Source organism: Aphidius gifuensis, linkage group LG1 (assembly GCF_014905175.1).
Source record: "Aphidius gifuensis isolate YNYX2018 linkage group LG1, ASM1490517v1, whole genome shotgun sequence".
In the NCBI taxonomy this organism is placed as follows: domain Eukaryota; kingdom Metazoa; phylum Arthropoda; class Insecta; order Hymenoptera; family Braconidae; genus Aphidius; species Aphidius gifuensis.
The window spans coordinates 7,793,728-7,821,284 of record NC_057788.1 but is presented as its reverse complement, the minus strand read 5'-3'; the positions used below and the strand labels follow the sequence as shown (position 1 = coordinate 7,821,284).

General features: G+C 25.1%; 2 protein-coding genes across 11 annotated transcripts in view; one reads left to right on the top strand and one right to left on the bottom strand.

Annotated features, from left to right (window-relative positions):
* Window positions 1-6,670, bottom strand: part of LOC122847544 (short-chain dehydrogenase/reductase family 16C member 6-like) — a 31,910-nt gene extending 25,240 nt beyond the window's left edge. The window contains exon 1 of the mRNA XM_044145310.1: window positions 6,595-6,670. The gene's annotated coding sequence lies outside the window, so the exon portion shown is untranslated. The remainder of the gene's footprint in view (window positions 1-6,594) is intronic.
* LOC122847529 (uncharacterized protein CG43867-like) overlaps window positions 1-27,415 on the top strand; it is a 42,095-nt gene extending 14,680 nt beyond the window's left edge. Inside the window, exons 1-13 of one of the 10 annotated variants that reach the window (XM_044145287.1) lie at window positions 10,742-10,925; window positions 16,715-16,777; window positions 19,333-19,506; window positions 19,591-19,779; window positions 19,960-20,174; window positions 20,644-21,059; window positions 21,128-21,364; window positions 21,452-22,407; window positions 22,492-22,710; window positions 24,422-24,714; window positions 24,783-25,833; window positions 25,911-26,046; window positions 26,180-27,415. In XM_044145287.1, coding sequence (XP_044001222.1) covers window positions 10,848-10,925; window positions 16,715-16,777; window positions 19,333-19,506; window positions 19,591-19,779; window positions 19,960-20,174; window positions 20,644-21,059; window positions 21,128-21,364; window positions 21,452-22,407; window positions 22,492-22,710; window positions 24,422-24,714; window positions 24,783-25,833; window positions 25,911-26,046; window positions 26,180-26,244 — 4,092 coding nt within the window. In that variant the 5' untranslated portion in view covers window positions 10,742-10,847 and the 3' untranslated portion in view covers window positions 26,245-27,415. Of the gene's footprint in view, window positions 1-10,741; window positions 10,926-16,714; window positions 16,778-17,384; window positions 17,596-18,598; window positions 18,744-19,332; window positions 19,507-19,590; window positions 19,780-19,959; window positions 20,175-20,643; window positions 21,060-21,127; window positions 21,365-21,451; window positions 22,408-22,491; window positions 22,711-24,421; window positions 24,715-24,782; window positions 25,834-25,910; window positions 26,047-26,179 lie in introns of those variants that run through there. The other 9 variants (XM_044145290.1, XM_044145282.1, XM_044145286.1 and 6 more) reach the window with 9 other exon arrangements.
* Window positions 27,416-27,557: the final 142 nt, after the last annotated feature.

Below are 27,557 nucleotides of genomic sequence, written 5' to 3'. Positions count from 1 at the left end.
CTTTATCCGGACTAAAATTGTCAATTTTACATTTTTACAAAGTCAAAAAGTTTGATATTATTTTTTGACAAATAAAATTACTTCAAAATTCAAAGAAAATTTATATTCAATGATTTTTTTTCTCTTCTAAATATTGTTTATAATAATAAACAAAAATCTTTAATAATTTTTTCAAGTAGAGTGCTTAAAATTTTCTATAGAATTTTTCTTTTAATTAACTTTTTATATATTCAAAAAATCTTTGAACTATATATTTCAAGTTCTAGATACTATAATCCACCGGATGAATACGGAGCCAAAATATAAAACTATGAATATTTATGTTGAAATTAAATTTGATAAATGAAATATATATTAATATTGATTTTCTTTTGTACACATGGATAATATAATCTTTGGCTTTCATCGTCGATTCATAGTTTATCGTTTAATTTTGTATTTTCCATCACAACAAAATATGAATTTGCACTTTTTTTTTTTCCTTTTATTATCAGTGTATTGACACCTCATTTTATAAAAAAATGTCATCATGTGGACTATCTTTATTATATCGTAAAATCTACTTTATATTTTTATCAAAAAATAGACAAAAAGAAAAAGATGAAGAAAGATAATTTATTACTATACACATAGTATTTTTAAATTTATATAGAAGAATCCAATCTTTGAGATATACTCGTAAACGATATTCCCATATATATTTTTCATTTTTTTTTTTTATACATCTTTTTCCACTATCCCCACGAGTATTTTCATTTTTTTTTTTTGCTTTTTTTTATCTCTGACCAAAGCTTTCAGGCTACAATTTGGTTGTTGTTTGCCACCTTGCTTCTGCATTTTATATTCCCAACACCCAACACACTATCCTTCGTTGTCAAAAGAAAATACACGTTGTTTATTATGAAAATACACATATACTTCTCCCCGGTTATATCGTTGTTATTTTTATCAGCATTTTTTTATAACAAAAAAAAAATATGAGAGTGCAAATTTGTCTACCACTCAATATAGCAAAAAGAAAAAATTTTTTAATTATTTCAATGAATAAACAGTCAAACATAAACAATCCATAACTATCATATCAAAATTCAAATAAATCGATATGAAATTATTCCGAATATAAAAAGGACAAACATCATCGGTCTTCCGGACATTTGATTGGTCATCAGTTTTTTCACTTACAGTATATTTCGTTAAGTGCCCACTCATTAACGAATTTGAGTGTTTTCATTGTGACTCTTCACATGTAACGAACATATTTTATGTTATTACAGGTAATAATGTGAATTTCTCACTACCTCTTTCGCTTTGGAAATTCACACATTGTTCTAATTCTTGTATTTTGTTTGCCTTTTTCTATTATTTTTTTATTTATTTCGTTAGCAACGAAAAAACAACAAAAAAAAGCGAGTAAACAAAATTTTTTTTGATATTTTTTATATTTTTTTTTAAAAAATTGACATATTAAGCTAGCACAACTTTTTTAATAATCATCGGATCTCGATGCAATTGGGCTTAAAATTTTGTGCAAATTATGTGTTTTTTATGTGTAAAGAAATAAATTTGAAAGAAAATTTTTTTTTTATTTTTTACATTTTTTTAAAAAATTCAAATATTAAGCTAGCACAACTTTTTCAATAATCATCGGATCTCGATGCAATTGGGCTTGAAATTTTGTGCGAATTATGTGTTTTTTATGTGTGAAGAAATAAATTTGAAAGAAAATTTTTTTAAATATTTTCTATATTTTTTTTTAAAATTGACATATTAAGCTAGCACAACTTTTTTAATAATCATCGGATCTCGATGCAATTGGGCTTGAAATTTTGTGCGAATTATGTGTTTTTTATGTGTGAAGAAATAAATTTGAAAGAAAATTTTTTTTTTATTTTTTAAATTTTTTTTAAAAATTCAAATATTAAGCTAGCACAACTTTTTCAATAATCATCGGATCTCGATGCAATTGGGCTTGAAATTTTGTGCGAATTATGTGTTTTTTATGTGTGAAGAAATAAATTTAAAAGAAAATTTTTTAAAATATTTTTTATATTTTTTTAAAAAATTCAAATATTAAGCTAGCACAACTTTCTCAATAATCATCGGATCTCGATGCAATTGGGCTTAAAATTTTGTGCGAATTATGTGTTTTTTATGTGTGAAGAAATAAATTTGAAAGAAAATTTTTTTTTTATTTTTTACATTTTTTTTAAAAATTCAAATATTAAGCTAGCACAACTTTTTCAATAATCATCGGATCTTAATGCAATTGGGCTCAAAATTTTGTGCGAATTATGTGTTTTTTATGTGTGAAGAAATAAATTTGAAAGAAAATTTTTTTAAATATTTTTTATATTTTTTTTAAAAATTGACATATTAAGGTAGCACAACTTTTTCAGTAAACATTCAATCTTGATGTTATTAGACTAAAAATTACGTGTGAATTATGTGTGATTTATGTGTAAATAAATAAATTAAAAAAATTTTTCGTCAATTTATTCATTCTTTTTTTTTTTTATGATAATACTTGTGTTTATAAAATCAATGAACAATGAACCTTTTAGAAGGTATAGATACAGGCGCGCGTGATTATAAAAACGAAAAAGAAACGTTTTTATTCTACGTTAGGTATTTTTTTTTCCTTTTGATTGTTCTCTTTATTAAAAAAAAATAAAAATAAATAAACAGACTGAAAAAAAAATAGAGTGTTTCGATAATAAACAGCCAATATACATATCGAAATAAAATCCACACCGTTTTTTTTTTTTTTTTTTACTTTTCAAATCAAACGAAATATATATGTTTTTTTTAAAAAAAGTGCAAATCGAAAAAAAGAGCTGATATTGCAACAATATTTTCGGTCAGCTAACACTAATCGAAACAAACTGCTTCATTGTATTTTTTTTTTTATAAATTTAAAACTACTTTTTGTATTTTATTCAAGCTTTTATTAACAGTTGAATAATATTGTAAAACTTTATTATTTTTAATATATATAAATTATTAATTTCAAGGGAAAAAAAAGGAATTGAATAAGGCATAACTTTAACTTGGTCGTGGCTTAAGGAACTTGTATATTTTGAACAACAATGAAACCCATGAGGCTAATTTGTCATGAACCAAAGAAAAGGGATACATACTGAACAAAAGTTTTGCCATTATTATTAACGCTTTTGCAAGCCCACACACATTTTGACGAAAATTCACGCAGTTTTATATATATATTTTTTTATTATTATTTTTTGTCGTTTTATTGTAAAATATTTTTGTATATTAGTTTGTAAAAGTAAGCTTTGTCGAGGTTGTTTTTTGCATTTGATAATTTAAAGGTGTTTTAAGATAACCGTTAATCCTCGTGGTAAACAAAGTGATTGTAAATAACTGGTTGAAAAAATTTACAAACCAAGTTAAAATACAAACTTTTAGCAATTTTATTTGCACACATTTTATATCGTTGTTGTTAAACCAAGTAATGAGTTTTACTCTTTTCTTTTTCCGCTGTTTTTTAATATCAAATTTTTCTAAATATTCTATAGTTTGTAAATTATTCTTTCTCGATTATTCTCGTTAACAAATTTATGTGGTTTAATAAAAATTCATCGTTGCAATATTTTATTTAACTACGATAAAATAAAATGAGAAAATAATCTTTTCGGTATATAATAGACTCTTCATTGTGTCACTTGTAAAAATAATAACAACACAAAATTGTATACCAATAAAAAAAAAATTTTCTTTTTCATTTTTGTAAGAAAGAGATTTTGTCGTTTGCTAGAACAATAATAGTAATAATAATAATATTCTCTACTTATTGCAAGTATGGGTTTAGAATTTCAGAGAATGATGAAAAAAAAAAAAAAAATGTCTATCAGGGTGTTGTCTGAATTTTCTTTATTGAACAATTCAGTGAAAGTGATAAGACTTTTTTGTAAAAACTCTCTAAAAGTCTTGAAAAAAATTCAACGTAAAAAAAAATAAAAAACAAATTGAAAAAAGGAGCTTTGCCTCATTCTATAGTTCCGTATTATTTTTTTTTTCTTTTATCTCTTCTCCCTTTAAATTTCTCAGATTGAATTAAAAAGATTTAACTAAAAATATTTCCACCAATTTGGATTGTTATCTTTGAAAATTTTACTTTTATAAACTATTTAAATTAGCAATTTATTTTTGCTGATTTGCTTTATTAAAAATTGTCAAATTAATTTAAATTATTAAATTTATTTTCATTATCAAAGTACCTGTGTATTTCGAAAAAAAATTTAATGAAATTATAAAGCTTTTTTATTTAATCCAAAACAATTGATCATTGTCCATTCAGTGTACTTGAAGTAAAGAGATATCTATATATATAAAAGCACGAAAACCAAGCATTGTTAGACTTGATAAATTGTCCAACCAGTAAAATACTTTCAACACAAGTAATATATTTTTCACTCTTCAACTTTTTTTTCCCCTTTTTTTTTTGTTTCTATTATTTATATTATTTATACAATAGCAGTAGTAGTAGTGGTGGTGAAAGTTAAGAATGGTTTATTATTTTATTTTTTTTTTTTACTATTTCTACGTGGATTATTTTACCCTGTATATTTCACCACCACAAAAATAAGTACCAACTGTAAAAACGAGTTACGGAACAGCTTTTAGTAAATAATATATACTGAATTATGTCATTCACAATTTTTTTTTTCACAAGGGTTTAATATAAATAAATAAATAAAATAAATATCAAAATTAACTTGATTTACCAAGAATTGAAAAAAAAACAATAATTATTATTGAAATGATTATTTAAAAGTACCAGCAAACTCATTAATTTCAAGTGAATCATATGATTATTAATTCAAAAAAATTATAACTATTATTTAAATCAATAAATCACTGTCAAAATTATTATTAATTAATTTTTTTATTTTGTATTTATAATTATTAAACATAAAAAATGTTTATAAATATTTTGAAAAATTTGATAATATCGTTTATGAAAAGACGTCATTAAAGTTTACAATATATATATAAAACTTAATGATAAGGGTTGAACGAAAGGAGCTTGCAAGCATCATAATCTTCAGTGGTAATTATGTCAAAATTACTATACTGTGAAGTAAAGCCTCTTATCCTATCACTCCTTGACTATTCAATGTTGGAAAATTATTCATGACATTGATGAAGATTCAAAAGTTTCAAAAGATTTAACAGTATAAAAAATAAAATAAAAATATGACATTAACGTGATAAGTTATCATTTGTTCACTGATGTGTACAGGATGTTTTTGAGATAGACTCTGTATATTTTTTATACCTAGCTAAAAATAATAATAAAAAAAATATCAAGAGAGGAAAAAAGTAGAAAAAAAAAGTGTCTGTGTTGCAGTAACATCAGCACAAGATAGGCTGTGCTGTTTCAAAATGGTTGAGTGTTTTGTTGAAGTGGCTCATTTGACGATTGTTGAATATGACCCAGTTGAGTACAAATGCTGAGCACGTGTAAAGCTCTACTACTGTGAAACCATACAATTTCAACAATGTAATAAAAAAAATTATTACGAAAAATTTTTCTCTTGCATTTTCTTATTCTCATATCCGATTATTGTCTTTTCTATTTTTTTTTTCATCTATTACTATGATTATCATTTTATATATGTATAAATATTGTTTCTTTTTTTATTTCTGTTAAATTGTGATTATGAGATTTGTTGAAGCTTTTATTGTTAAAGCTTTTATCTAGGCACCTCAATGGCAAATGAAAGAAAGGGTATATGTATGTGGCAAATGATATTGTTGTGCATTGTAGTTGCATGGATTTTGTATGTACACTGGTTTGTTTATAAGGGGATATACATGAGAGAGAGGAAGTCAAGCATACACATATATTTATAAGTCGAGTTGTTATACACGAGCAAAGCGACAATATATGCCAGGTAAATGTGCCATGCAAGGGCCCTGATGTATCATGGCTCTTGTAAATTAATGAACCTGTATATATACAAATTATTTCATCTGTGAAATTGGATGCATAATTACTTATATAATTTATTACATTTCACTTTTTAATTATATATGAAATTAAAATTGTTTACTTTGTTTTTTTTTTGAAAGTATGGACTATTAAGTGATAATTCTTTAAATTATATTTAATTTAGTGTGAATAATTGTTGATATTAAATCACATTAAATTGAGAAATTATTTTTAACTGAATATTCTTTGTAATAATAATGAATTTAACAATTATTCAAGGCTTTAAAAAATAGAGTAATTATTTATTTTTTCTTGGACTAATTGTAGCTTTAAAAAGCTCCAGTGGTGAAGTAGAAAATTTAGGTTTTAAATTTCTTTTGGTATATTTAATTTCTAGTCGAATGATTGAATAAACTCATCTTAAAATCACACTGTTTAATCAAATCAAAAATCTAGCAAGGAAATTTTTCATTGCGGAAAAATTAATTGCGCCAAGCTTATTTTTGATTATGAAATTTTACATAGCACATTGATCAGGTATTATTTAACCAAATGCAAAATTAAAATGACAGAAAATTCTCGTAACGAAACAAAAAATTTTGGTCAAATTAAAATGAATGAAAAAAAATTTTTAAACTCACCATTGCTGCAGTTGATGGCGAAAAATCTAGTTTGATGAATTGATGTTGTCAGCTTGTCCATTGAAGCTCATGTCATCTGCAACAATTAAAAAAAATAAAATTAATATACAACTAAAATAAAAAAGACACTATAATTTAAATATAAAAACTAATTTGAAAAAGTTTGATGACTTGTCTAGCTCAATAAAAGCAAATAACATGTAAAAAAAATTAATCAACACATGAACATAATTACTACTAAATTACTTGACCCGTAAATTTATATAATTTTATATTTTTTTTTCAACGTCGATACGAATTTCGAGTTAGGAATTTGACATCGGATCAACGTCGAATCCACTTTGAGCTTTTATCTGGAAACCAACTCGTTAAAAATCAATAATAAAAGTTTAAAAAAAAATTAAAATAAATTAAAATAAATAAATAATGAGGGTAAAACATGCATTACATTGGTCAACAGTATGTCGAGATCGAAAGTCCAATGGAATTTAACCAAAAATTCCTAGATCAAAATATATAATAAAAGTTTCAAGCTGGCGTTTTCCGGCTTCAACGTATAACGAACCACCCGTGAGTTAATCAACCTGCCGAATTAATTAAGCTACGTTCAACACTGTGTAAAGCATATATGTATTCATCCTATATATTTGTATAGACTTGTTTACTCAGTATATATATGAACGCATACAACAAAAGGCGTTGCTTCAATTTTCTGAATTTTAGAAGAACTTTATAACACTATAACATTTATATATATATTTTTTATTTTTTATGTATATTTTTTAACTTTATTTATTGGCATTGCGTGTTTTGTTTTAACAAACATTAAATACATATATATTTTGACCATTTTTAATCAAGTTTTTTTTTATATAAACCAACAAAGAAAACATTGATTAAAATGTTGGTCAAAAAAAATGGCTAAATATATATTTAAAAATTGAAATTTATTATTTTATATTTCAACAAAATAAAATAAGGGAATATTTAAATAACTTGGTGCTGATGGTAATAAGGATCATTAGTCATTCATCGTCATTGATGATAGGATGCATGTGACTCTTGAACAATATTTTACATGTTATATATCAATTCCAGTGGCATTGCATATCCGTATGGCAACTGATTTTTCAATCTCCATAAAGCCACGTCTGTATATACTATTACATGTACATAGCTATAAATGACAAGTGCATCATATGAATAGTGATGCACTTGAATGCATATTTGTTTGTGTGATGAGTATATGCATACATGTATTGTGTGTTCATATACATCAACAAATAAATAGAATAAAATATGAAAAAATAAATTTAAAGTACCTTAACTGCGTTCGCGCAGAAGTATACTTCTATAATGTGAAGACTCCTATTTTTGTGTGTGAAGAATATATCATATAATATTATATATTTTGTGCGCGAGCGCAAGGAAATCGTCGTCTAGACTTGCAGGAAGCCCGCGTCAGAGACACGCGCCACAATTGATACCAGTTACTCGTGATACCGGCTTCTGTGCAGTTTGATTTTCGAGTCTCGTATTATTGTTATTTATATTTTATCAAAAAAAAAAAATACAATTCAAATATCAATAAAAAAATAAACTCAATTTTCCTATTGTGAATGTATTTTTTTTTTTAAAAGTATGTAATGTAAAAATATTACAAAAGCAAAAATTAAATTTTAATTTTAATAGCTTTTATTTTTAAATAAATAAATTTATTTTTTATTAATTATTAAATATCGAATAAAAGTACTTGATTGAAAAATATTATTTACAATCGTTAGTAATTATTATTTATTTATTTTTAATGGTTTCTTTTTATTAATTAATTTGAAGAAAAAAACAAAAATATATTTTCATTTGTAATTGGATGTGTTATGAGAGTGCTCAATCATAGTGGATAGGTTATTGATTGTAGTTTATTTAGACAAATAGAAAAAGAGAAAAAAAAAAAAAAAAGAGTTACATGAAATATATATTTTTTTATGTTATATAAAATTGTATATAATTTTTTTTTTATTTTGAGTATTTTGTAAATAATGGACAAGTGATGAGAAATAGAGAATGAGTATACAGATAAATAAAAAAAGAGAAAAATAGAGAAAATAAATGACAGAAATTGTACAAATGATCAATAGAAAATCGAATCGCGATTGACGTATATGTCCAGTATAATTGTATTTGTCAATAGCATCAAACTATATATAGACAAACCATTCATCTCTATATTGTGAGCTTTATTAAAAGCTCATTTCAATTGCGCCCACAATATCTATTTCTATTTTTTTTTTTTCATGTCTTTGTTTATCATCCAGTTGCAAAATTGATTCACTTTATATTTTTCTTTTATTCGCCTCATCTACCTTCACACGACAATTTACTTTTTTAATTTTTTATTTTATCATTAACATCAAGCTTCTAGATCAAAGCTTTCTCGTTGGTATTTAATCAAATTCATCCATGCACTAATAAAACAAAACGTATAGGTCTTCCTTCTATTTTACAACGTAACAAAATCAAGCTTATATAATCCAATACTTGTTTGACACGCTTCATTGACTATCACAGTCTGATTTTTACCTTTTTTTTTTTTTAATTCTTCAATGCCGATATATTTTCTCTCTTCCTATATACACTTTGTTATTTATTTTTTATTCCTCGAGCTTTTTTACTTTTATAGTCAATTCTATAAATAAATTATATGGTTTTTTATCTTTATATATTTTTAAATCAAATATTATTTTTTCTAAAAAATTGTCGTATATTTTATTGGTGTTTTTTTTTTTTAAATTGATATAATTCATTGTCCATGTGTTATTATTTTTTATGTTGGCATAAATTTTAATGTTTGAAAAAGCACAGTATATTCGTAATATTTTTAAATAGTTGTTGTTTTTTCTTTTTGTAATTTTGATGACTTACTAGTTTTTTTTTTTTCACGTATTTTCAAGTCGTTATATTTTTATTTTTGTCATCCCTTCGTACACTCAACTCATCAAGGAGGACTCAGGGACAGGAAATGTATATAGATATATATTTATATATTTTATTATATATTTTTTTTTTTCGTCATTACGCAGAGCGGCATATTCCAAAAGAGAAAATCTACTATAACTAAAAGTAGCGTAAAAATACGACTACCAAAATAGTGTTTCATCTGTCAAGAGTTCCTTCATCCTTTTCGCATTCTATCTGTCCTTCAATTTCTCGTTCATTTATTCTCTTTTTGTTACTACTGCCTTTATTTATTTAATTTTTTTTTCTTGCTCACTTTGGCTGTAAACTAGTTGAGTATATATATGCACAAGACGCGTGAATGCATACACAAAAAGTTATATACGAAAAAAAAATTTAAAAAAAAAAACGAAACTGTGCAGTGGTCTCTGGCGACGCGTAATTTATATACGACCAGGTTAAAATAGTCGCTGTATTCAAATGAAAGATATATCATTTTGAAAAAAAAATATAAATTTAAAAAAAATATATAGTACGTTTTGGTCACTGTCTTTTTACCCTATCCATATCGTTTTCACACATATCATTTTTTATTTTTTTTATTTTCAAAATAATATTTCGAAATAATATTTTTTCTCAATTTTTCCTACGCTATATTCGATTTTTTTTTAATATAATAAAAACTTTTTTTATTCATTCACATGAAACACGCAATCTCATTAAATTTCGCACGATCATAATAAATTTATTTAATTACTCAAAAAATTTTTAATCATAAAATAATGATTATTTTATTTTCTAATAAATTTTTAATTTATATATTGATTTTTCATTAATTATTAATCAATAAGATTATGATGATATTTTTATTTTATTTCTCACCATTAATTTTGTGTATGAGAAAACTTTGATATACGATTGCCAATTGCAGATTCAATGATGGATCGTTGCGAAGGGTAGAATTGGGTTATTTCTAAGGGGGAAAAAAAAATATACTTAAAATATATACGTGAAAATACGACCTAAATCCTTGGGTAAATCAATCTAAAGAGACTTTTCATGCACGCCAACGAGGGATTAAAGTAAAACCACATAACCTTTCATGGTTGTGTTGTGAATATTTATTTATGATTTTAACTAACAAAAAAAAAATAATAACAATAGTGTATTGTTAAGTATAGATATCATAGTGAATGAAGTTTTTAAAAAAAAATATAAATATAAAAAATAATCTTTGAATAGATAATTTTATGTAAATGAAACGTGGTTAGATACCGCGTTTCAAAATATCATCATAAATGGTTCAACCTGCAGTTTGCATTGAAAACAACAATTCAGCCCTCGACATGGAGTCCCTCGAGGAAATGCTTCGCAAGGTAATTAAATCGTCAACCCAAATCAATTTTCAATGTGTTTATCTATCTTTGATTTTACATTTAATTTACAATTTTAACTTAATTTTTGTTTTTGCACAAACTTTGTGTATGTTTATTATTTTATTTATTTTTTATTTTACTTTTTCGTGTCACTTGTTTGTTTATGGAAATATTTTAATTAATTCAAATGTATATATCTGATGACCTAGTTTTAAAATAAAAAAAAAAACTTGTTACGTGTCTGAATGTTTGTCTTAGTCGTGCAAGAAAAAATAAGTTTTGTGAAAAAAAAAAAATAGTAAATTAAAAAAAAAAAATAACGACGACGAAAGAGGACTCTAGTTTTCATTTCAACTGGTGTTTCCGGTAAATATATTCTGACAACACGTTGAATGAACCACTTAGCTTTCACCCCACGTTATTTTTCGTAATCCAACGCATTATACTCAAGATTCTCTATATTTAATATAAGATATTTAATATTGGTATAAATTAAATTCTTAAATATTAATTTACGCATATATATTTTTTAATTTAAAAACAAAAAAATAATCATTAGCACATTTTTTTATCTTATTAACTTGTTAGTAGAAAAATTTACTTGAAAAAAAAACTCGTAAAAATTTATTTACGATACAATGTATATCGAGGTATATATTTTAAATTTATAAATTAGATCGTGATACCGGTCATTGGTATATTCAAAGTGATCGCAAGTATAAATTTATTTTACCATAAAATAATTCTGTCCATAATAATATTTTAATAGATAATAATTTCAGTAAAAAATTAATAATAATCTTGTTAATAATAAAATTTAAAATATCGCAATTAATTTTTATTTATTAAAGTAGAATTTTAATGATTTTTATACTGATGTTGATATCATTTACCGTTCACAATTATCTTTTTAAATTTTATACAAAAATATTTACGTAAAATATAATAATGACAAAAAAATTTATACTGAGTTTGTCATTTTTTTTATTTTATACTTGAAGAATATAATAAAACAATCATTTTTATATTTGCTATACCATTCAACTTCATTACTTTCTACTTTGCTGAAGATGTAAAAAATAGAAAAAAAAAAAAAACGAAAAAGATGCTAAAGTTCTTAACAAATAAAATAAAATTGGAAAATGAAATATTTTAGTGTATGGTTTTCTCTCCCATATCGCATCTCGTTTTCCCGGGTTAGGTGGATCGATGCCATCGATATAACGAGCAGCGTCTGTTAGCTACCCCCGGGCACTTTTGCGAAATCCACCCATCCATCTGAGTGCTTACTACCACACACATTTCTCTTTCGTTTTACAACAGCAAAAGAGCAACGTCAAATAGAAATAAATACCCATGAACGATGTTCTATATATTACTTATTTTTCTCTTTTTTTTTTTTGCCCTGTGTGAACCTCTTTTTTCCTCTCTCCCTCTCTCCCACCCACCCACTATTGCTAAAGTACAATGTTTTTTTATGGCACACTTATCCGATCACTTGCTGCTGTGACGACAAATAACGTTGATTTATATTTACACTTATTTGTATGTCTACTTTGAAAAAAAAATAAATAAAATATTTATCACTCAACACGTAATTTTTATTCTATTATTTGATTGATTTTATAGCATAAATTTAAAATAACTTGCAAAATGATGGATTAAAAATTTAGTGTTATTTGTATATAGATAAAAAGAAAAATGAAAAAATTTGTTGTTGGTAATGGGGATTAATGGATACCATGAATCATCAGGGTAATTGTGATGTTACCCTCACAAAATGTCCAACATTCTTATCGTTCAATCATTCACAACAAGTGTGGCAAGGCTACTGACATAATCCCTTGGGTACAAGACTATCAGGTGTATGAACTATCACTTTTACTTGTCTACTATATACATTATTTTCATTTCAATTTTATTTTTATTTTACCCAAATTTATCATCCCTTTTTTGTTTTATTTTATTTTTTTTTTTTGACACAAACAAATATGCCAAAGCAATTTTTCAATATGATTGAAACAACTTATTTTTCTTTTAAAAAAATAAAATATTATATTTTTTTATTTAATAAAAAAAAAAAAAAAAAAATTATTATTATTTTATCTTTAAAATACAGTCCTTTGAATTTTTTTTTTTTTAATTTTTTTCTGTGATTTATTTTTCATTTGTAAATTGAAAAATAAAAAAAAAAAAAATTATTAAAATTTATGGATTAATTTTAGCAATGATAAAAATAAATAAATAATAAATTTTGTCTGAGTATAAAATGTAATTGAATAAAATATTTATCAGATAAAAGAAATTCTATTTTTATTTTTTTCTGTTGGCATGAGTATTATCGACCCTTATTTTAAATCCTTTTATATCATTAAATTTAATTTTATAAAATATATTTATTAATATAATATATATATATTTGTCGACGGAAAAATTAATTCTACCAGTAATACCATTTAGTATAGTAGACCATTTGAAATTGGCCAAGGGGGAATTTAGCGTTTTGGTCTTGTGCAGTGGTAACCACACCGCATGTGCCAAATCACCAAAAGCACTTGGATCCTAAGAGATATTTCTAGTTCTGTGAAACACTGTCCTAATTGAGCTGGATATATATATATACTGTTTTTCACAATGGAAAAGCTAAATGCCTCATTGAGTATAATCAACTTTCATTAAGATTTTTATATTCTTATTTATTTATCTCGAGTATCTAAGCTCATGTCATCATCAACATTTTAACTATCTCTAAAATCTTTGTGCTTTATTGGCATATAAATTTAAAAAACAAAAACCCACCCCATGTAAAATTACTACAATAATATTTTGCTATATGAATATACAAAATTAACTGTCAGAATTTATCCAAAATTTAATACTTTAATTAACATAAATATAAAAATTCATAACATGTTAATTACATTTATCTTTTAAACCACAATTTACTATACTTTTTAAACTAAAAAAAAAATATATTTATATTCCAACATTTTAATTATAATAAATAAAAATATATACGCAATTTAAAATTTTATATTTTTTCATAAAAATTTCAAGAAATAATTAAACCAAAAAGTTTAAAATTAATTTTTATCTTGTTAAAAAAAATCTTAATAGAAAAAAAAAAATATAATATTATTTTTATAAATTAACTATTGACTATCTAGTTTAATAATTTATATAGTTCATTAAAAAAATAAAAATAAAAAAAAAGTTTATAATACGAGAACAAGTTTTTCAAGTAAAAGTTTAGTTTTTGATATAAAAAGAACAATAAAATACACACATGAGAACGCATCTGGGTTAAAATCATTACAAAAAAACTTGAAGCTTTTTTTTTTTCTTTATCTAGGTTGGAAAACTACTTGGATCCCTAAGCGATTTCTCAAACGCCCTAGTGTCGTTTCCAGTCTCTTCTTTTGGACCATAAGCCGCAGCTTTCGGTTTCTTATATATATCCCTTTTTTTTTTTTCACATTTTCTACTTGCATTTGGTACTTGTCTTTTTTTTTTTTTTTCTTCCATTTATACATAAAACTATACTCAAGATATATCTGTACAGCTATCCACACTACAGCCAGACATTACACTTTTCCAAGTCAACGACATGTAAAAAGTCACTCACTAAATTTTATTTTTCATATATATAAACTTTATCATTATTATATGATATCTTTTTTTTTCATATACCTATATGTTCAAAGACTAAACGAAAAAATAAAAGTCCCACTGGACGAGTGTTCAAATGAAGATAAAGTTCGTCAACTTTTCACTTAAAAAGTTGATAAATTGTTAGTTATAAAATAAAAATAAAAATAGTCTAACTCAATCTGTCTGGATCTTTATTTTACATTAGAATTAGATAATTTAAAAAAAAATAATTTTAAATAAAGAAATTAATTATTCAATGATTTTAAATTTAAGTAAATTTGTATAAACATGTTGAATTTAGAATATAAATTCACTGATGTGAGGATTTACCACAGTCTCATGAGATTTATCAAAGCTTTCAACCACAATGCTGGGTCATATTCTCTCTTATTGTAATTAATGTATGGCCCTCTTGGGATTAAAGAATTTTCGACTAAGACTTTTCATAAAATTTCACAAAGATAATATACATTTTTGTTTTTCTCTTCTTTGAACCCAAAGTTGAGTACACAATGTATATTCAAATCGATATTGTAATATTGAATTAACTTTATTGTATAGCAGCATGAAAATATTTTTTATATATTTTCATTCTTTTTTAGCAATTGAATTTGTGATTTTTCAGGTAATAAATTGCTCAAAGCTAGTCAAATTGAATTTTATACCAAGCATGTTTTTAAAGCTTTACATTAAATTGCTGTGTACAATTGCTTTTTATCACAAATCTCCGTAGACTTGATATTATCAGTTGAATATTCCTCAGAGAATATTCAAAATTCAATGCAAATATGTTATTCAATTTTCAAGATATGATATTGTTATTTTATTCTTTTCATTTTTATGAATATATTATTATCAATAAATTGAATTATATAATATTATATTTTTCAAAGGATCAAATCAATCAAAAAAAAAAAAACTGTCAATATAGAAACTCGAATACAAAAGAAGATTATTTTTATATTAAAAAAATCAGACTATATACAAAAGTAGAGCTTTTAATAGAATTATATAATAAATAATAAAAATATTTATAAAATGAAAAAAAAATTTTAGGGAGATTTTGAATGTTTTCGTGTAATTTTAATGGATTAATGTAAAGATTTTAAAACCTTGTAATTTAAATGGTTTTGAGTAATTTAAAATACTCCAAATAATTACATAAAAATTATATTTTTTAAATAATTTTATAATGTATTAATTAATGCTAACTTTGAGTAATTACAAATGAAATATTTTGTTGTTTTAATTTGTGAAATAAACCTCTCGAAATAAATATGGAAATTAAATTCCCATTGAGGATATATGAATATTGTTATTATAAATTAACAGATGTCATGAGAAGACATGACTATAACAATACAATATATATTATGATTGACCCAGGGACATTGCAATTAAACTTCAAGCCTCAGGTTTGACCCATCGATTAACCCCAACATTAATTAATCACATATTCTCGGCAAATCCTCACATATTCAACACGCTATACATCAAATACTTCAAGTTGTCATTATAAATAGCCAAATGAACTAATTTATTGTCATATATTTATTGAACTTTTATACTGAATTTTAAAATTATCAATTTACATTGAAAGGAAAACTAATGTAACGTAAAAAAAATCATGAAATATTTAAATTAAATCAATAAAAATAATTGTCAATTATAAATTTAGATTTTAATAAATTTTTACAATTGTTAATTCAACTGTTAAAAATTTTTAATTTGAATTAAACTATTTTTTCTCTCGTTGTTATATAATTAAATGAAAAATTATATTTTGAAATTTTTTTGTATTGAATATTTTGAATTCAAAACAAAGCTATAAATTTAATTAAAAAAGTTAATTTAATTTAATTATAATACACTTGTTGCATAAATAAATTTTAATTAATTTTAAAATGAAAAAAAATAATCAAAAATAACAGAAATTTAAAATGCCAGTAAAAAAATTATTCATGTCTAAATCCATCAACGCTGTGTTTATTATTTAAAAGACAAAAAAAAAAAAAATGAAAATAAAAAAAAACCCCACAGGCTTTTATATAATAACAACATATTTTAAGTGATTTTAGTTTATATTTTATTTTTATGATTAATTTTTAATATATTTTATTTTCTGTTTAATGTTGCAGCTGTCGGAACTTGAGCAGCGAGTTTTAGATGCCGAAGGAAGAGCAGATGAGGCAGAAGATAAGGTAATTTTATCAAATTTATATTTAGAAAATAATTTATAAAAATAGAAATATAATAATAAGGGTTGAAGAAAAAAAAATAAAGAGAAGTTTTCTATTTTATCTTGCAACTGAATTATCGGTATAAAATTTATTTTACCACCCTTGTATTGTAGGGGTTGAAAAATTTGCAAGCTTACCGGCACTTGCTAAAAGCTCCGAGCTTTTTCTATTGCCTTCAAATGATTGTATCTTTTGGTATAGCGTTCTATGGAAACATAAAAAAAATATCTACTATTTTAAATTAATCTTTGTTGGAGCTTTCTATTGTAATCCCAAAACTAATTTGTTTTTTTCTCGACTTTTTTGTATAACAAAGTTTAATGAACGTACATTTCTACTGTAAATTTAATGGCTTTTTGTATATGAAAATAACAATTAAATTTTCAATTTTCATTGTGCTCCATCGCGCATAATATAATGCGCGCTTCGCATTGATTTTTGCCAACATTGTAATATAAAAATATCAAAATGGCAGATCAGCCACAGCCAACATTTCTTTGTTTTTTTTTTTTTTTCTTTTTTCAATAATACACAATTTATCACGTGACGTATTGTGATATATATCAAAAAGTATTTTCTATCTGTCTCGAAATAATAAGAAAAAATAAGAATCTAAAAAAAATTTAACAAAAAATTACCGCATTATTTCGTTTGTGATTGTTCCACGTGACAATTTTTTTTGTTATCGTTTTGCATCACGTTTTTCTATCGGAGTTTACATCAACGTGTCATCAGCTTGTTTTTCAATAATGCACCCCGCCAGGTGACACCAATGAAAGGTAAAAATTTACAGTGAAAAAAAAAAACAAAAAAAATTATTAATATAAAAAAAAATAATATAATTATAATTTTAATAATAAAGTAAATATTAAAATTTAATTTATTTAATGAAAAATAATAAAATAGACATGAATGAGTCGTCTACTGGCGCCAGTTTATTCGCCTATTTTAGTTTCAACAAATTTTACGTACCATGAAGATTTATTTTATTTTATTATTATAATTATCATCATTACTATTTTTTTAATTTTATTTTCTCCCTCATCATTCGTACTATTTGTCTTTTTTGTAAAAAAAAAAGCCAAAATTTTGGCATTAAGCCAGAAAAACTTGATGACTAATTCAGTCTTCCCTTAATTTGTCTCTCCTCAAAAGAATAAAATAAAAAATACAATAACAAAAGTTGAATGACATTTAAAAAATTAATTAAAAAAAAATAAAATATTAATCTTATAATGCAAAATAATCTGTATATTATAAAAAGAAAAAAAAATTAAATTTAAATGTTATTATTTTGCATGTCTGATTATTATATGTTTTTACTACTGCCATAAAATATAACGTACTTGTCTCGTTTGTAATTGTAAACTATCAATTTTTTATATCTCTTTTATTGTTCACCCTCTTACTCCCACCATCCTAGTATTTTTATATATCTATATATATAATTTTTTTTTTCTTTTTTTATACTGCCACCACTGTCGCCAGCCCTTTCAACAACACTAGGCGTTTAGTTTGGCCACGAGCCAGCATGACTCACCCAGTATCTGAGAAACCCCCACAGAAAGTACACTAAAAATCTACACGACAAAATTCAGTTCAATTTCATACATTCACCAATGTATACAGACTACTGTAAAACACTTTTACCCCAAGTTTATATTTGCATGGTTTTTTACTTTCTTGATGCTTCATTTCACTCCCTCGTTTGAGCTTCGTGTGATGCTCATCTGAATCAAAGCATTCATATTTTTTTTCGTTACTCAGTGAGTTACTATTTCATATCACTGAACTTGCTACCGTAAACATCAAAAGTTGAGCATTTTATGATTTTACAAAAAAATAGAAAAATAAAAATTTAACTTCAGTGGATTTTAAAAGTTTAAAAACATTTTGAGATTCAACAATATGGCATACTCATTTTGTGGTAAGAAACTATTTAAAATTAAAGCTTTTTTTCATCAATAATTTGACAGTTAAAATTAACTCTTTGTATGTGTTTTTTTTTTAATTTAAAAAAATTCATGGTAAATGGCAAAATTTAAATATTTTACAAACAGATGGTCAACAACCGCCTGTTTATTTTTTAAAAATTCTTTGTATAATTTAAATATTTAAATAATTCAATAATAAAATTAAATAATATTTATAATAATGATATAAATAATAATTATTAAAAGATTTATTTCTAAAGAAGTTTGATGAAATTTTATTTGATAACTCTGTTTCGTATTGATTTGGTGGATGAGTAAGTAGAGAAAGAAAAAAATAAATAAAAAAGAACCCTCGGGGTATCCACGATTTTACTTGCATGTACATAAGCAATATCGATTTTTGACAGCTGCCCCATGGACACCACCACCATCATAACCATTACTATATAGAAAATTAAATTCAAGGGTCAACGTCATCTTCAATAATAATTATTAATATGTTAATATATTTTTTTTTTTTTTCAAATAACTATTATTGTTTATGTAAAATAATAATTTGTTTAATTATTTGTCATGTTAAAGGTTCGGATGATGGAGGAACGGTTAGTTAAGGGTGAATACAACAGTCTGAGTACATCTGGAGTTGAATCACCAGCTCATTCATCATTAGCATCAACTTCTGGTACACAGAATGATAAAATTGAAGAAGTACATTGTGCTTGTATATCAAAATTAGAAACACAAGTTGAAGAACAGGTAAATATTATATAATAATAACTTGATTATTATTATTTTGGAATAATATTAATTATTGTTTATTTTTTTTTTCGTTTTAAATAGAGACAATTAAGACTACAAGACGCAAGACAAGTTGAAGCCAAAGCAGCGAGAATAAAAGAGTGGGTGACAAATAAATTACGTGAACTTGAACAACAAAATCAACATTTACGTGAACAAAATAATAAGTGTAATCAACAATTGGAATTATTACGTAATCATATTACCAATATTGGACTAAGACCACCAATTGTAAGTTAATTTTTAAATTTGTTAAATTTTTTTTTCATAGAAATAATTAAGGTATATCTTTACGGCTCAATGCATTGAGCTGGAATTTTTAATTTAAATAAATTATTAATTTCTTAAGCATGATGAATAAATAAAGAAGCAATAGAGATATATATTTTAAATGAATTAATAAATATCTAGATACCAACAACAAGAGCATCTTTGTCCCTTGAGGTTGATACAACACTCCGTAGACGTTCAGAAATTTTAGAAGCAACGCCACAAACAATTCCAGAGAGCGTTCATCAAACAACCACTGGGGAATCAACACAAATTGCAACACGTCACAGGAGACATCTTTCTGCTTGTGGTACTATTCAACAAGCCGTCACAACAACCAACATGGATTCGTCAAGGTTATTATTTATTAATATTTTATAAAGCTTTATGAAAAAAAAACAAGTAGAAATAAAAATGAAAATTCAGCAATGCTTGCTAGCTTTGATTAATTTTTGTTAGATGAAAAAAAAATATAATATATAATTCACCCCTTGGGAGGTCTCGCGACGTAATAGTGGCTCCCGGAATAAATAGTGTGGTACCCTGTAACGTCCTGAGACTTCCTCAGTGGATACATCCTTAATTTTTTCCCAATAAAATAAAAAAAAATTTTAAACAAATTTCGAGAACAAAATAAATAAATAAATAAATTTGGCATATAGGTTTTTAAATTTCAGCAGAAACAATGAAAAATTTCGTATGTAAATTAAATATAAATTTTCATTATCAAAAATTACATGAAAAAAAAAAAATTCAAACATTTTTTTCCATAAAAAAAAAAAAAAACAATAATATTTATGAAAATTATTATTTTTATTTTTATAGTTTATTATCAGAGGAATTGGCAGCAGCAGTGGAAAATCTTGTAATGTTACCAAGTCTACCAGGAGTATCAGAAAAAAATCGTGACAGTGAAAATTCTGAAACACTACATGATTATGCTGAAATATATACACCAAGTAGAGAAGGAATAAATTGGACTGGTCAAACAAATGAAACAACAACAGCTCCAAGACCACCAACACCACCATTACATAGATTTCCAAGTTGGGAAGCAAAAATATATCAAGTTGCTGATGGAGGTTTAGGTATTGGACCACCGACAAATGATGATGCATCAGTTGCACCATCATCAACATCAAATACAAATTCATCAAAACATTCACATGGTCATAATTTAACTGCTCATAATTCTCAAGGTTATTGTGATATTTCGGTGCCAGTATATGCAACAGTTAAAGGTAAATAATTGTTGTTTTATTTTTAATTTTTCCTTTAAATTAAATTTAATTAAATTTAATTATTTTAGGTAGAGCAAGTCAAATACGATCTATGCCATTTGGTGATAGTTCTGATGACAGTTCTGATGGTGAAGAACATCCAAATCAAACAGAAACAAATACACGAATAACAAACAGTTCATCAGATAATACTGATTCATCATTGGGAAGTGGTAGTAGTCCATCAAAAAGTATCAAAACAACAAGTAGTTTAAGTCCAGCAAAACGTAGTTCAAGTGGTTCTCCAAGTAAAAGTGTAAAACGTGGTGAGACAACATTATTTGTAAATTATTTTATTGCATTTAATTGTATAAAAACTGTATAACAACTTGTTGTTTTTTTTGGTATTTTAGATACATCATTAGAATCTGGTTTATCAGAAGACTATGCAATTCCACCAGATGCACTTAGTTCAACATCACTTGAGACAAGTATGCCAAGTTTATTAATGCGTGTATCTGGTGAAAGTCCAAAACGACTTGAATCATTAGAAAAAGCTGGTCATCTTGCAAAACTTGGTGGTAAATTAAAAACATGGAGAAAAAGATGGTTTGTATTAAAAAATGGTGTATTAACATATTGGAAAAATCAAAATGATATTAATAGAAAACCACAAGGACAAATATTACTTGATGAAGTATGTCGTATAATACGTGCTGATGGTGCATCAACATTTGAAATATCAACTGGTAAAAAAACATATTATTTAACAGCTGATTGTATTGCAACAATGGAAGATTGGATACGTGTATTACAAAATGTACAAAGAAGAAATGCAACAAAATTATTATTAAGTCGTGAAGATAATAAACCAACAATACAAGGATGGTTAACTAAAGTTAAAAATGGACATGCTAAAAAATGTTGGTGTGTATTAATTGGTAAAATGTTTATTTATTTTAAATGTCCAAGTGATACAAATCCAATTGGACAAATAAATATGAGAGATGCAAGAGTTGAAGAAGTTGAACATGTATCTGATAGTGATAGTGAAGAAAGAGATACTGAATGTCCACATGAAAGAACAATTGGAATATTTCCAACTCATCAAGGACCAACATATTTATTAATGCCACATAAACAAGATAAAGATAGTTGGTTATATCATTTAACTGTTGTGTCAGGTGGTGGACCAAGTGATGGAACACAATATGAACAATTAGTACAACGACTTATGGAAACAGATGGAGATCCTGGATGTGTACTTTGGAGACATCCGCTATTATTACATACTAAAGAAAATATTACGAGTCCATTAACTAGTCTTACATCTGAGACACTACAGTCTGAAGCAATTAAATTATTCAAGGTACAATTTTAATTTATAAATACTTGAGAATAAGTAAAAATCAATTCTAATTATTGGCTGGATTTTTTTGTGGTGATGTTTTAGGCCTGTCAACTATTTATGTCAGTTGCTGTGGAACAAGCTGGCATTGATTATCATGTGGTACTTGCACAAAATGCACTACAACAATGCCTAGATCAACCAGAGTTACAGTCGGAATTTATTTGTGCACTTGTTAAACAAACAAGTCGTCATACTCAGCAACGATTGGGCGTACAGGTAAAAAAGGCCGCCAAAATTGTCTCGCTGGGTACTGCGCGTGTTGTAAGTCTTGCTTGTTGTTTAACAAAATTTATATTTCATGTACTATTTTTTTATATATTTTTATTTTAAATATGTACGTTTGTGATTGACAAATTAAAAAACAACAAACGTACCTTTTCAATATTAAATTATTCAAAATTTAGTAATTTTAATTAAATTTATTATTTTTTTTTCTACACATTTCATGAGTCAATAAAAAAATGGTACATGAAGTATCCTTGGTCAAGTATTTTACCATGGAATATTCAATCCAACGTAAACTAACATTTTTTTTTTTTCTACATAATTATCTCAACTTTACTTTTCATTTCAACGAAAGCTTAATTTTCCATTAACTTTTTCAAAGACTTGAAGGTAATACTTGACCAAGTTGATACAAAAAAAAAAATTGATTTTTATTTAATAACATATATTCACAATTTTTTTTATTATTTGCTGCTTTTGAATGCGCTATATTGTGCGCCCTAATTTTATTATTGAAATAATATTTAAGTTGCATGTTGTGTTTGCGTGTTTATGTGTCATTATCACGCTCAATTGAGCTCCTCTATTATTTTTATATTTTAAATCACCTATCTTTGTTGTCATAAATCATAAACCCTTCACACGAGAGCTCTAAAATATTTTGGCGAATTTCACTTACTCAAAACAATCAATAGATAATCAATTTATCAAAAAAATAATTATTTTAATTATATTTCAAATTCAATTTTAATAATAATTATTCGTCAAAATATTATTGAGCTATTCACAAACACTTGCAGAATGGTATGTTGGTGTACATAAATAAAAATAAAAAATCCAAAAAAATATATCTATATAAAACACACAGAAAAACAATTTTTTTTTTAAATCAACTCTTGCCTCTGATCAATTGATATTTTGCAATTATATAAAAACAAAAAACTATTATTATTTAATTTTTTTTTTTCTTATTTATTTTTTTAATTCGTATGCCGCATGAAAAAAATTAGTTTAAATTTGTATTTTGAGTTTTAAAAAATGCAATTAAATAATAGATTCAAAAATGACAAAAAAAAAATTGAATTAAATATATAAACCGAGTGAACCTCCATCCCTGCTTAATTATCATTTACAAGTGTCATGGATGGGGTGTCATATACCTTCTAGTGCAAATTAAATTTAAATTGTTAACCTTGAGCTTATTTACCTTCCACCCTTATTTGTGTGTTGATTTTGTTTTTCAATTAAAAAAAAAACAAAAACAAAACAACTTACATTTATTTTTGTAATTAAAAATTATTTGTTTTTTATTTTATTATCCCAACTGCAATTGTACTCAAACCTTCTGCATTTGCACACTAATTTGAGAAAATTATAAATTAATTATTCTCATCATATCAGAGACGGGTCACATATGCCGGTATTATTATTCATTTATTAAATTATATAAATCATGCTTATAATGATAATTATACTCGGTTGACATGTTAATTAAATGCATTATCCACTTGAGTTATTGTCGTCATCATTAATATGTGGAATAAAAATTTTTATTCCACAAGAAAACAAAAAAAGAAAAATAATAATAAAGCTTCAAAATTAATCAAGCATAGAGTCAATTTAGTTTCGCGATGATAATTAATTTAAAAAAATAGAAATCAAATATCGAAATTAGGTCTGTGATGTAATTTAAAAAAAAAAAAAAAAAGAAACGGATGTAGTAGTACGCCAGCATACCATATTGCAGCAGCTCCTACTGTGCGCCACGCAATCGCTCTTCACCTGTGATACGCAAAGCCCCGCTGCAAATGGGGGTGGTGAAAATGCAGATGCCCAATCAACTGCATCAACTTCTCACAGTCCCACGCTCACACAGGGTCATTCAACATCAAACATACTCGACTGCAAAACCAATCCGGCTCAATATGTATTGGTACAAGGATGGCAATTATTATCACTTGCTGTATCATTATTTTTACCGAAAAATAATCGTCTACTCTGGTACCTGAAACTTCATTTGCAACGTAATGCAGATTCAAAGTAAGTTTTTACATCATTAAATTAATGCAATTTATTTTAATTGATTTTGGTTTTGTTTTTTTTTATAGAACTGAATGCGGTAAATATGCAGCATATTGTGAACGTGCACTAGAACGAACATTACAAAATAGTGGAAGAGAAGTTAAACCATCACGAATGGAAGTATTATCAATACTTTTAAAAAATCCATATCATCATTCTTTACCACATGCAATACCAGTACATTTTATAAATGGTACTTATCAAGTTGTTAGCTTTGATGGTAGTACAACAATTGAAGAATTTATTCATACACTTAATCAAGAAATTGGATGTCGTGATGTACATCAATCTGGTTTTACATTATTTAGTGATGATCCAATTGAAAAAGATTTAGAACATTTTATTGATTTACAATCAAAACTATGTGATATTATATCAAAATGGGAAACAGCATTACGTGAAAAAGGTTCTGGTAAATTTGAAAATACACGTGTTATACAATTAACATATAAATCAAGATGTTATTGGCGTGCAGCAGCTAAAATGGAAACAGATAGAGAACGTTTATTATTATGTTATCAAGTTAATCAACAAGTTGTACATGGTAAATTTCCTTTAAATCGTGAATTAGCATTTGAACTTGCTTCATTAATGGCACAAATTGATTATGGTGAATATCATAATGACAAAGGAAGAGGTAGTGGTCAAGGTAGTAATCCAAATCATTTGGTATTACAAGCACTTGATAAATTTTATCCAATAAGATATCGTACAAATATAACTGCTGAACAATTACGTGATTTACAAGAAAAATTACAAGAAAAATGGATTGGCTTAAAGGGTAGAAGTGTTGTTGATTGTGTTAGAATATATTTAACATGTACAAGAAAATGGCCATATTTTGGTGCAACTTTATATCAAGCTAAACTAAAACAACATGAACCAATAACATTATGGATAACTGTTTCTGAAGATAGTGTAACATTACTTGAATTACAAACAATGGCTGTTATGTATCGTTATAATTATTCAAATATTGTTACATTTGGTGGTTGTTTGGATGATTTTATGCTTGTTGCATGTCCAGATGATGGTGCTGCTGAACAAAAATTAATTTTTGCACTAAGCAAACCAAAAGTAAGCAAAGAAAATTGTAACATCAACTCAATCAATTAAAAATCATAATTATCATGTTTTTTTTTTTTTGTCTACAGATTTTAGAAATAACACTACTAATTGCTGATTATATGAATGCACTGGGTCATACATTGCCAGGAACACCACAGATGAATACACTGACTAGAAATGGATCTCATAGATCAATTAAATCAACAATGAGACCAGCAACTGGTAATTTTTCAATCGAATAACGATAAAGAAATTATATATTTTTTTTTTTCAATTATAAATTTAAAAAACAAATTGTTCAGTATTATTATTAATTATTATTTTTATTATTATCATTGATCTTTCTTTCTCGAAGGTTCGAGTTGTCTTCCAACGCAACCTGACATATTAAAATCAACGCCTGATCATCAAAGACCATGAGATTATACGCGTATAAAAATTTTTAAATATACAACGTAATATTAAAATAAGGGCACTAATTAAAATACCACACTTTGGCACTAAATTAATATTAATAATAACACTGCCAATAGTTAAATTAATAAACACAAAAACAATATGAAATATATATTGCAGTTTTTTTTGTAAATATATGTTAAGAAAAAAAAATATTACTGCAGTATTTAGAACAAAAAAAAAATGAATTAATTAAGGCTTATTGCTGATACCAGTTTTAATACAACATGTAAATAATTTATATTGTCGTAATTTGTGATGTGTAGTTTTGAAATAATGATAGAGAGATGCAGGACATCGTACTCTTATTATTGAGTACACTGTAATATTGTTAAATAACCAATTTTCTTGCCAATATTAATGCAATTTATTTAACATTTTTTAAATTCATATTACCGATAAAAGTATGAAATTTATTTTTTGATTATTTTTCATATATGAATTATTTAAAATTTAATTATGTCTTGTGTAGCTAAATAGAAATTAATTGTAAATTTGATTTGAAAATACATTTTTAAAATTGATATTAAATGTAGAATTAAAAATTTAATTTTAAAGAAAAAAAACATAAGCCATAGGTAATATTGTATTAGTTTTATACTTTAATACCGATTTAAAAAGAAAAAATCCGAGAAAACAAATATAGAAAAATAATGTATCAGCTTTTAATTTGTTTGATAATTATTTTATTTTTTAAAACTGATTTTTAAATAAGAAAATGAAAAAAAAAAAAAAAAAGCTAGTCTCTACTTGTCGAGTATTTTTTTTTTTTAAAGATAATGAAATTTTTTTAAATGAAATTGTCACAGTTAAAAAGTGTACAAGTTTTGTAATTAATTTTACAAGACCAAATAATAAAATGTAAATGAATAAAAAAAATATTGTAAAAATTTTATTGGAACAAGTGTTCCTAGTCTAGATGTCTTCCTGTCTGATATTAATCAGATCAAGTTTTTAAAAAAAATATAAATTCATATGTGAAATTAAGCTGATGATAGGATCAACTGTTTTATCATTGTCTAGAGAATCAAGTATGAAATAGAAAATAACTATTTATCAATAACTATTGGCAATAGTACAAAAATGTATGACGCAAAAAAAAAAAGATACTGAGGAAACTTGTTCCCTAATTTTTTATAAGAAGAGCTGATGAATGCTCTTGAATTTGACAAACGAAAAATTAACAAATGATAATGTATACAAAAAAAAAAAAAATATTAAAAATGTATTTGTAAATAGTCGTTAGGTATACGATATAGTATTAAATTAATTTGTAG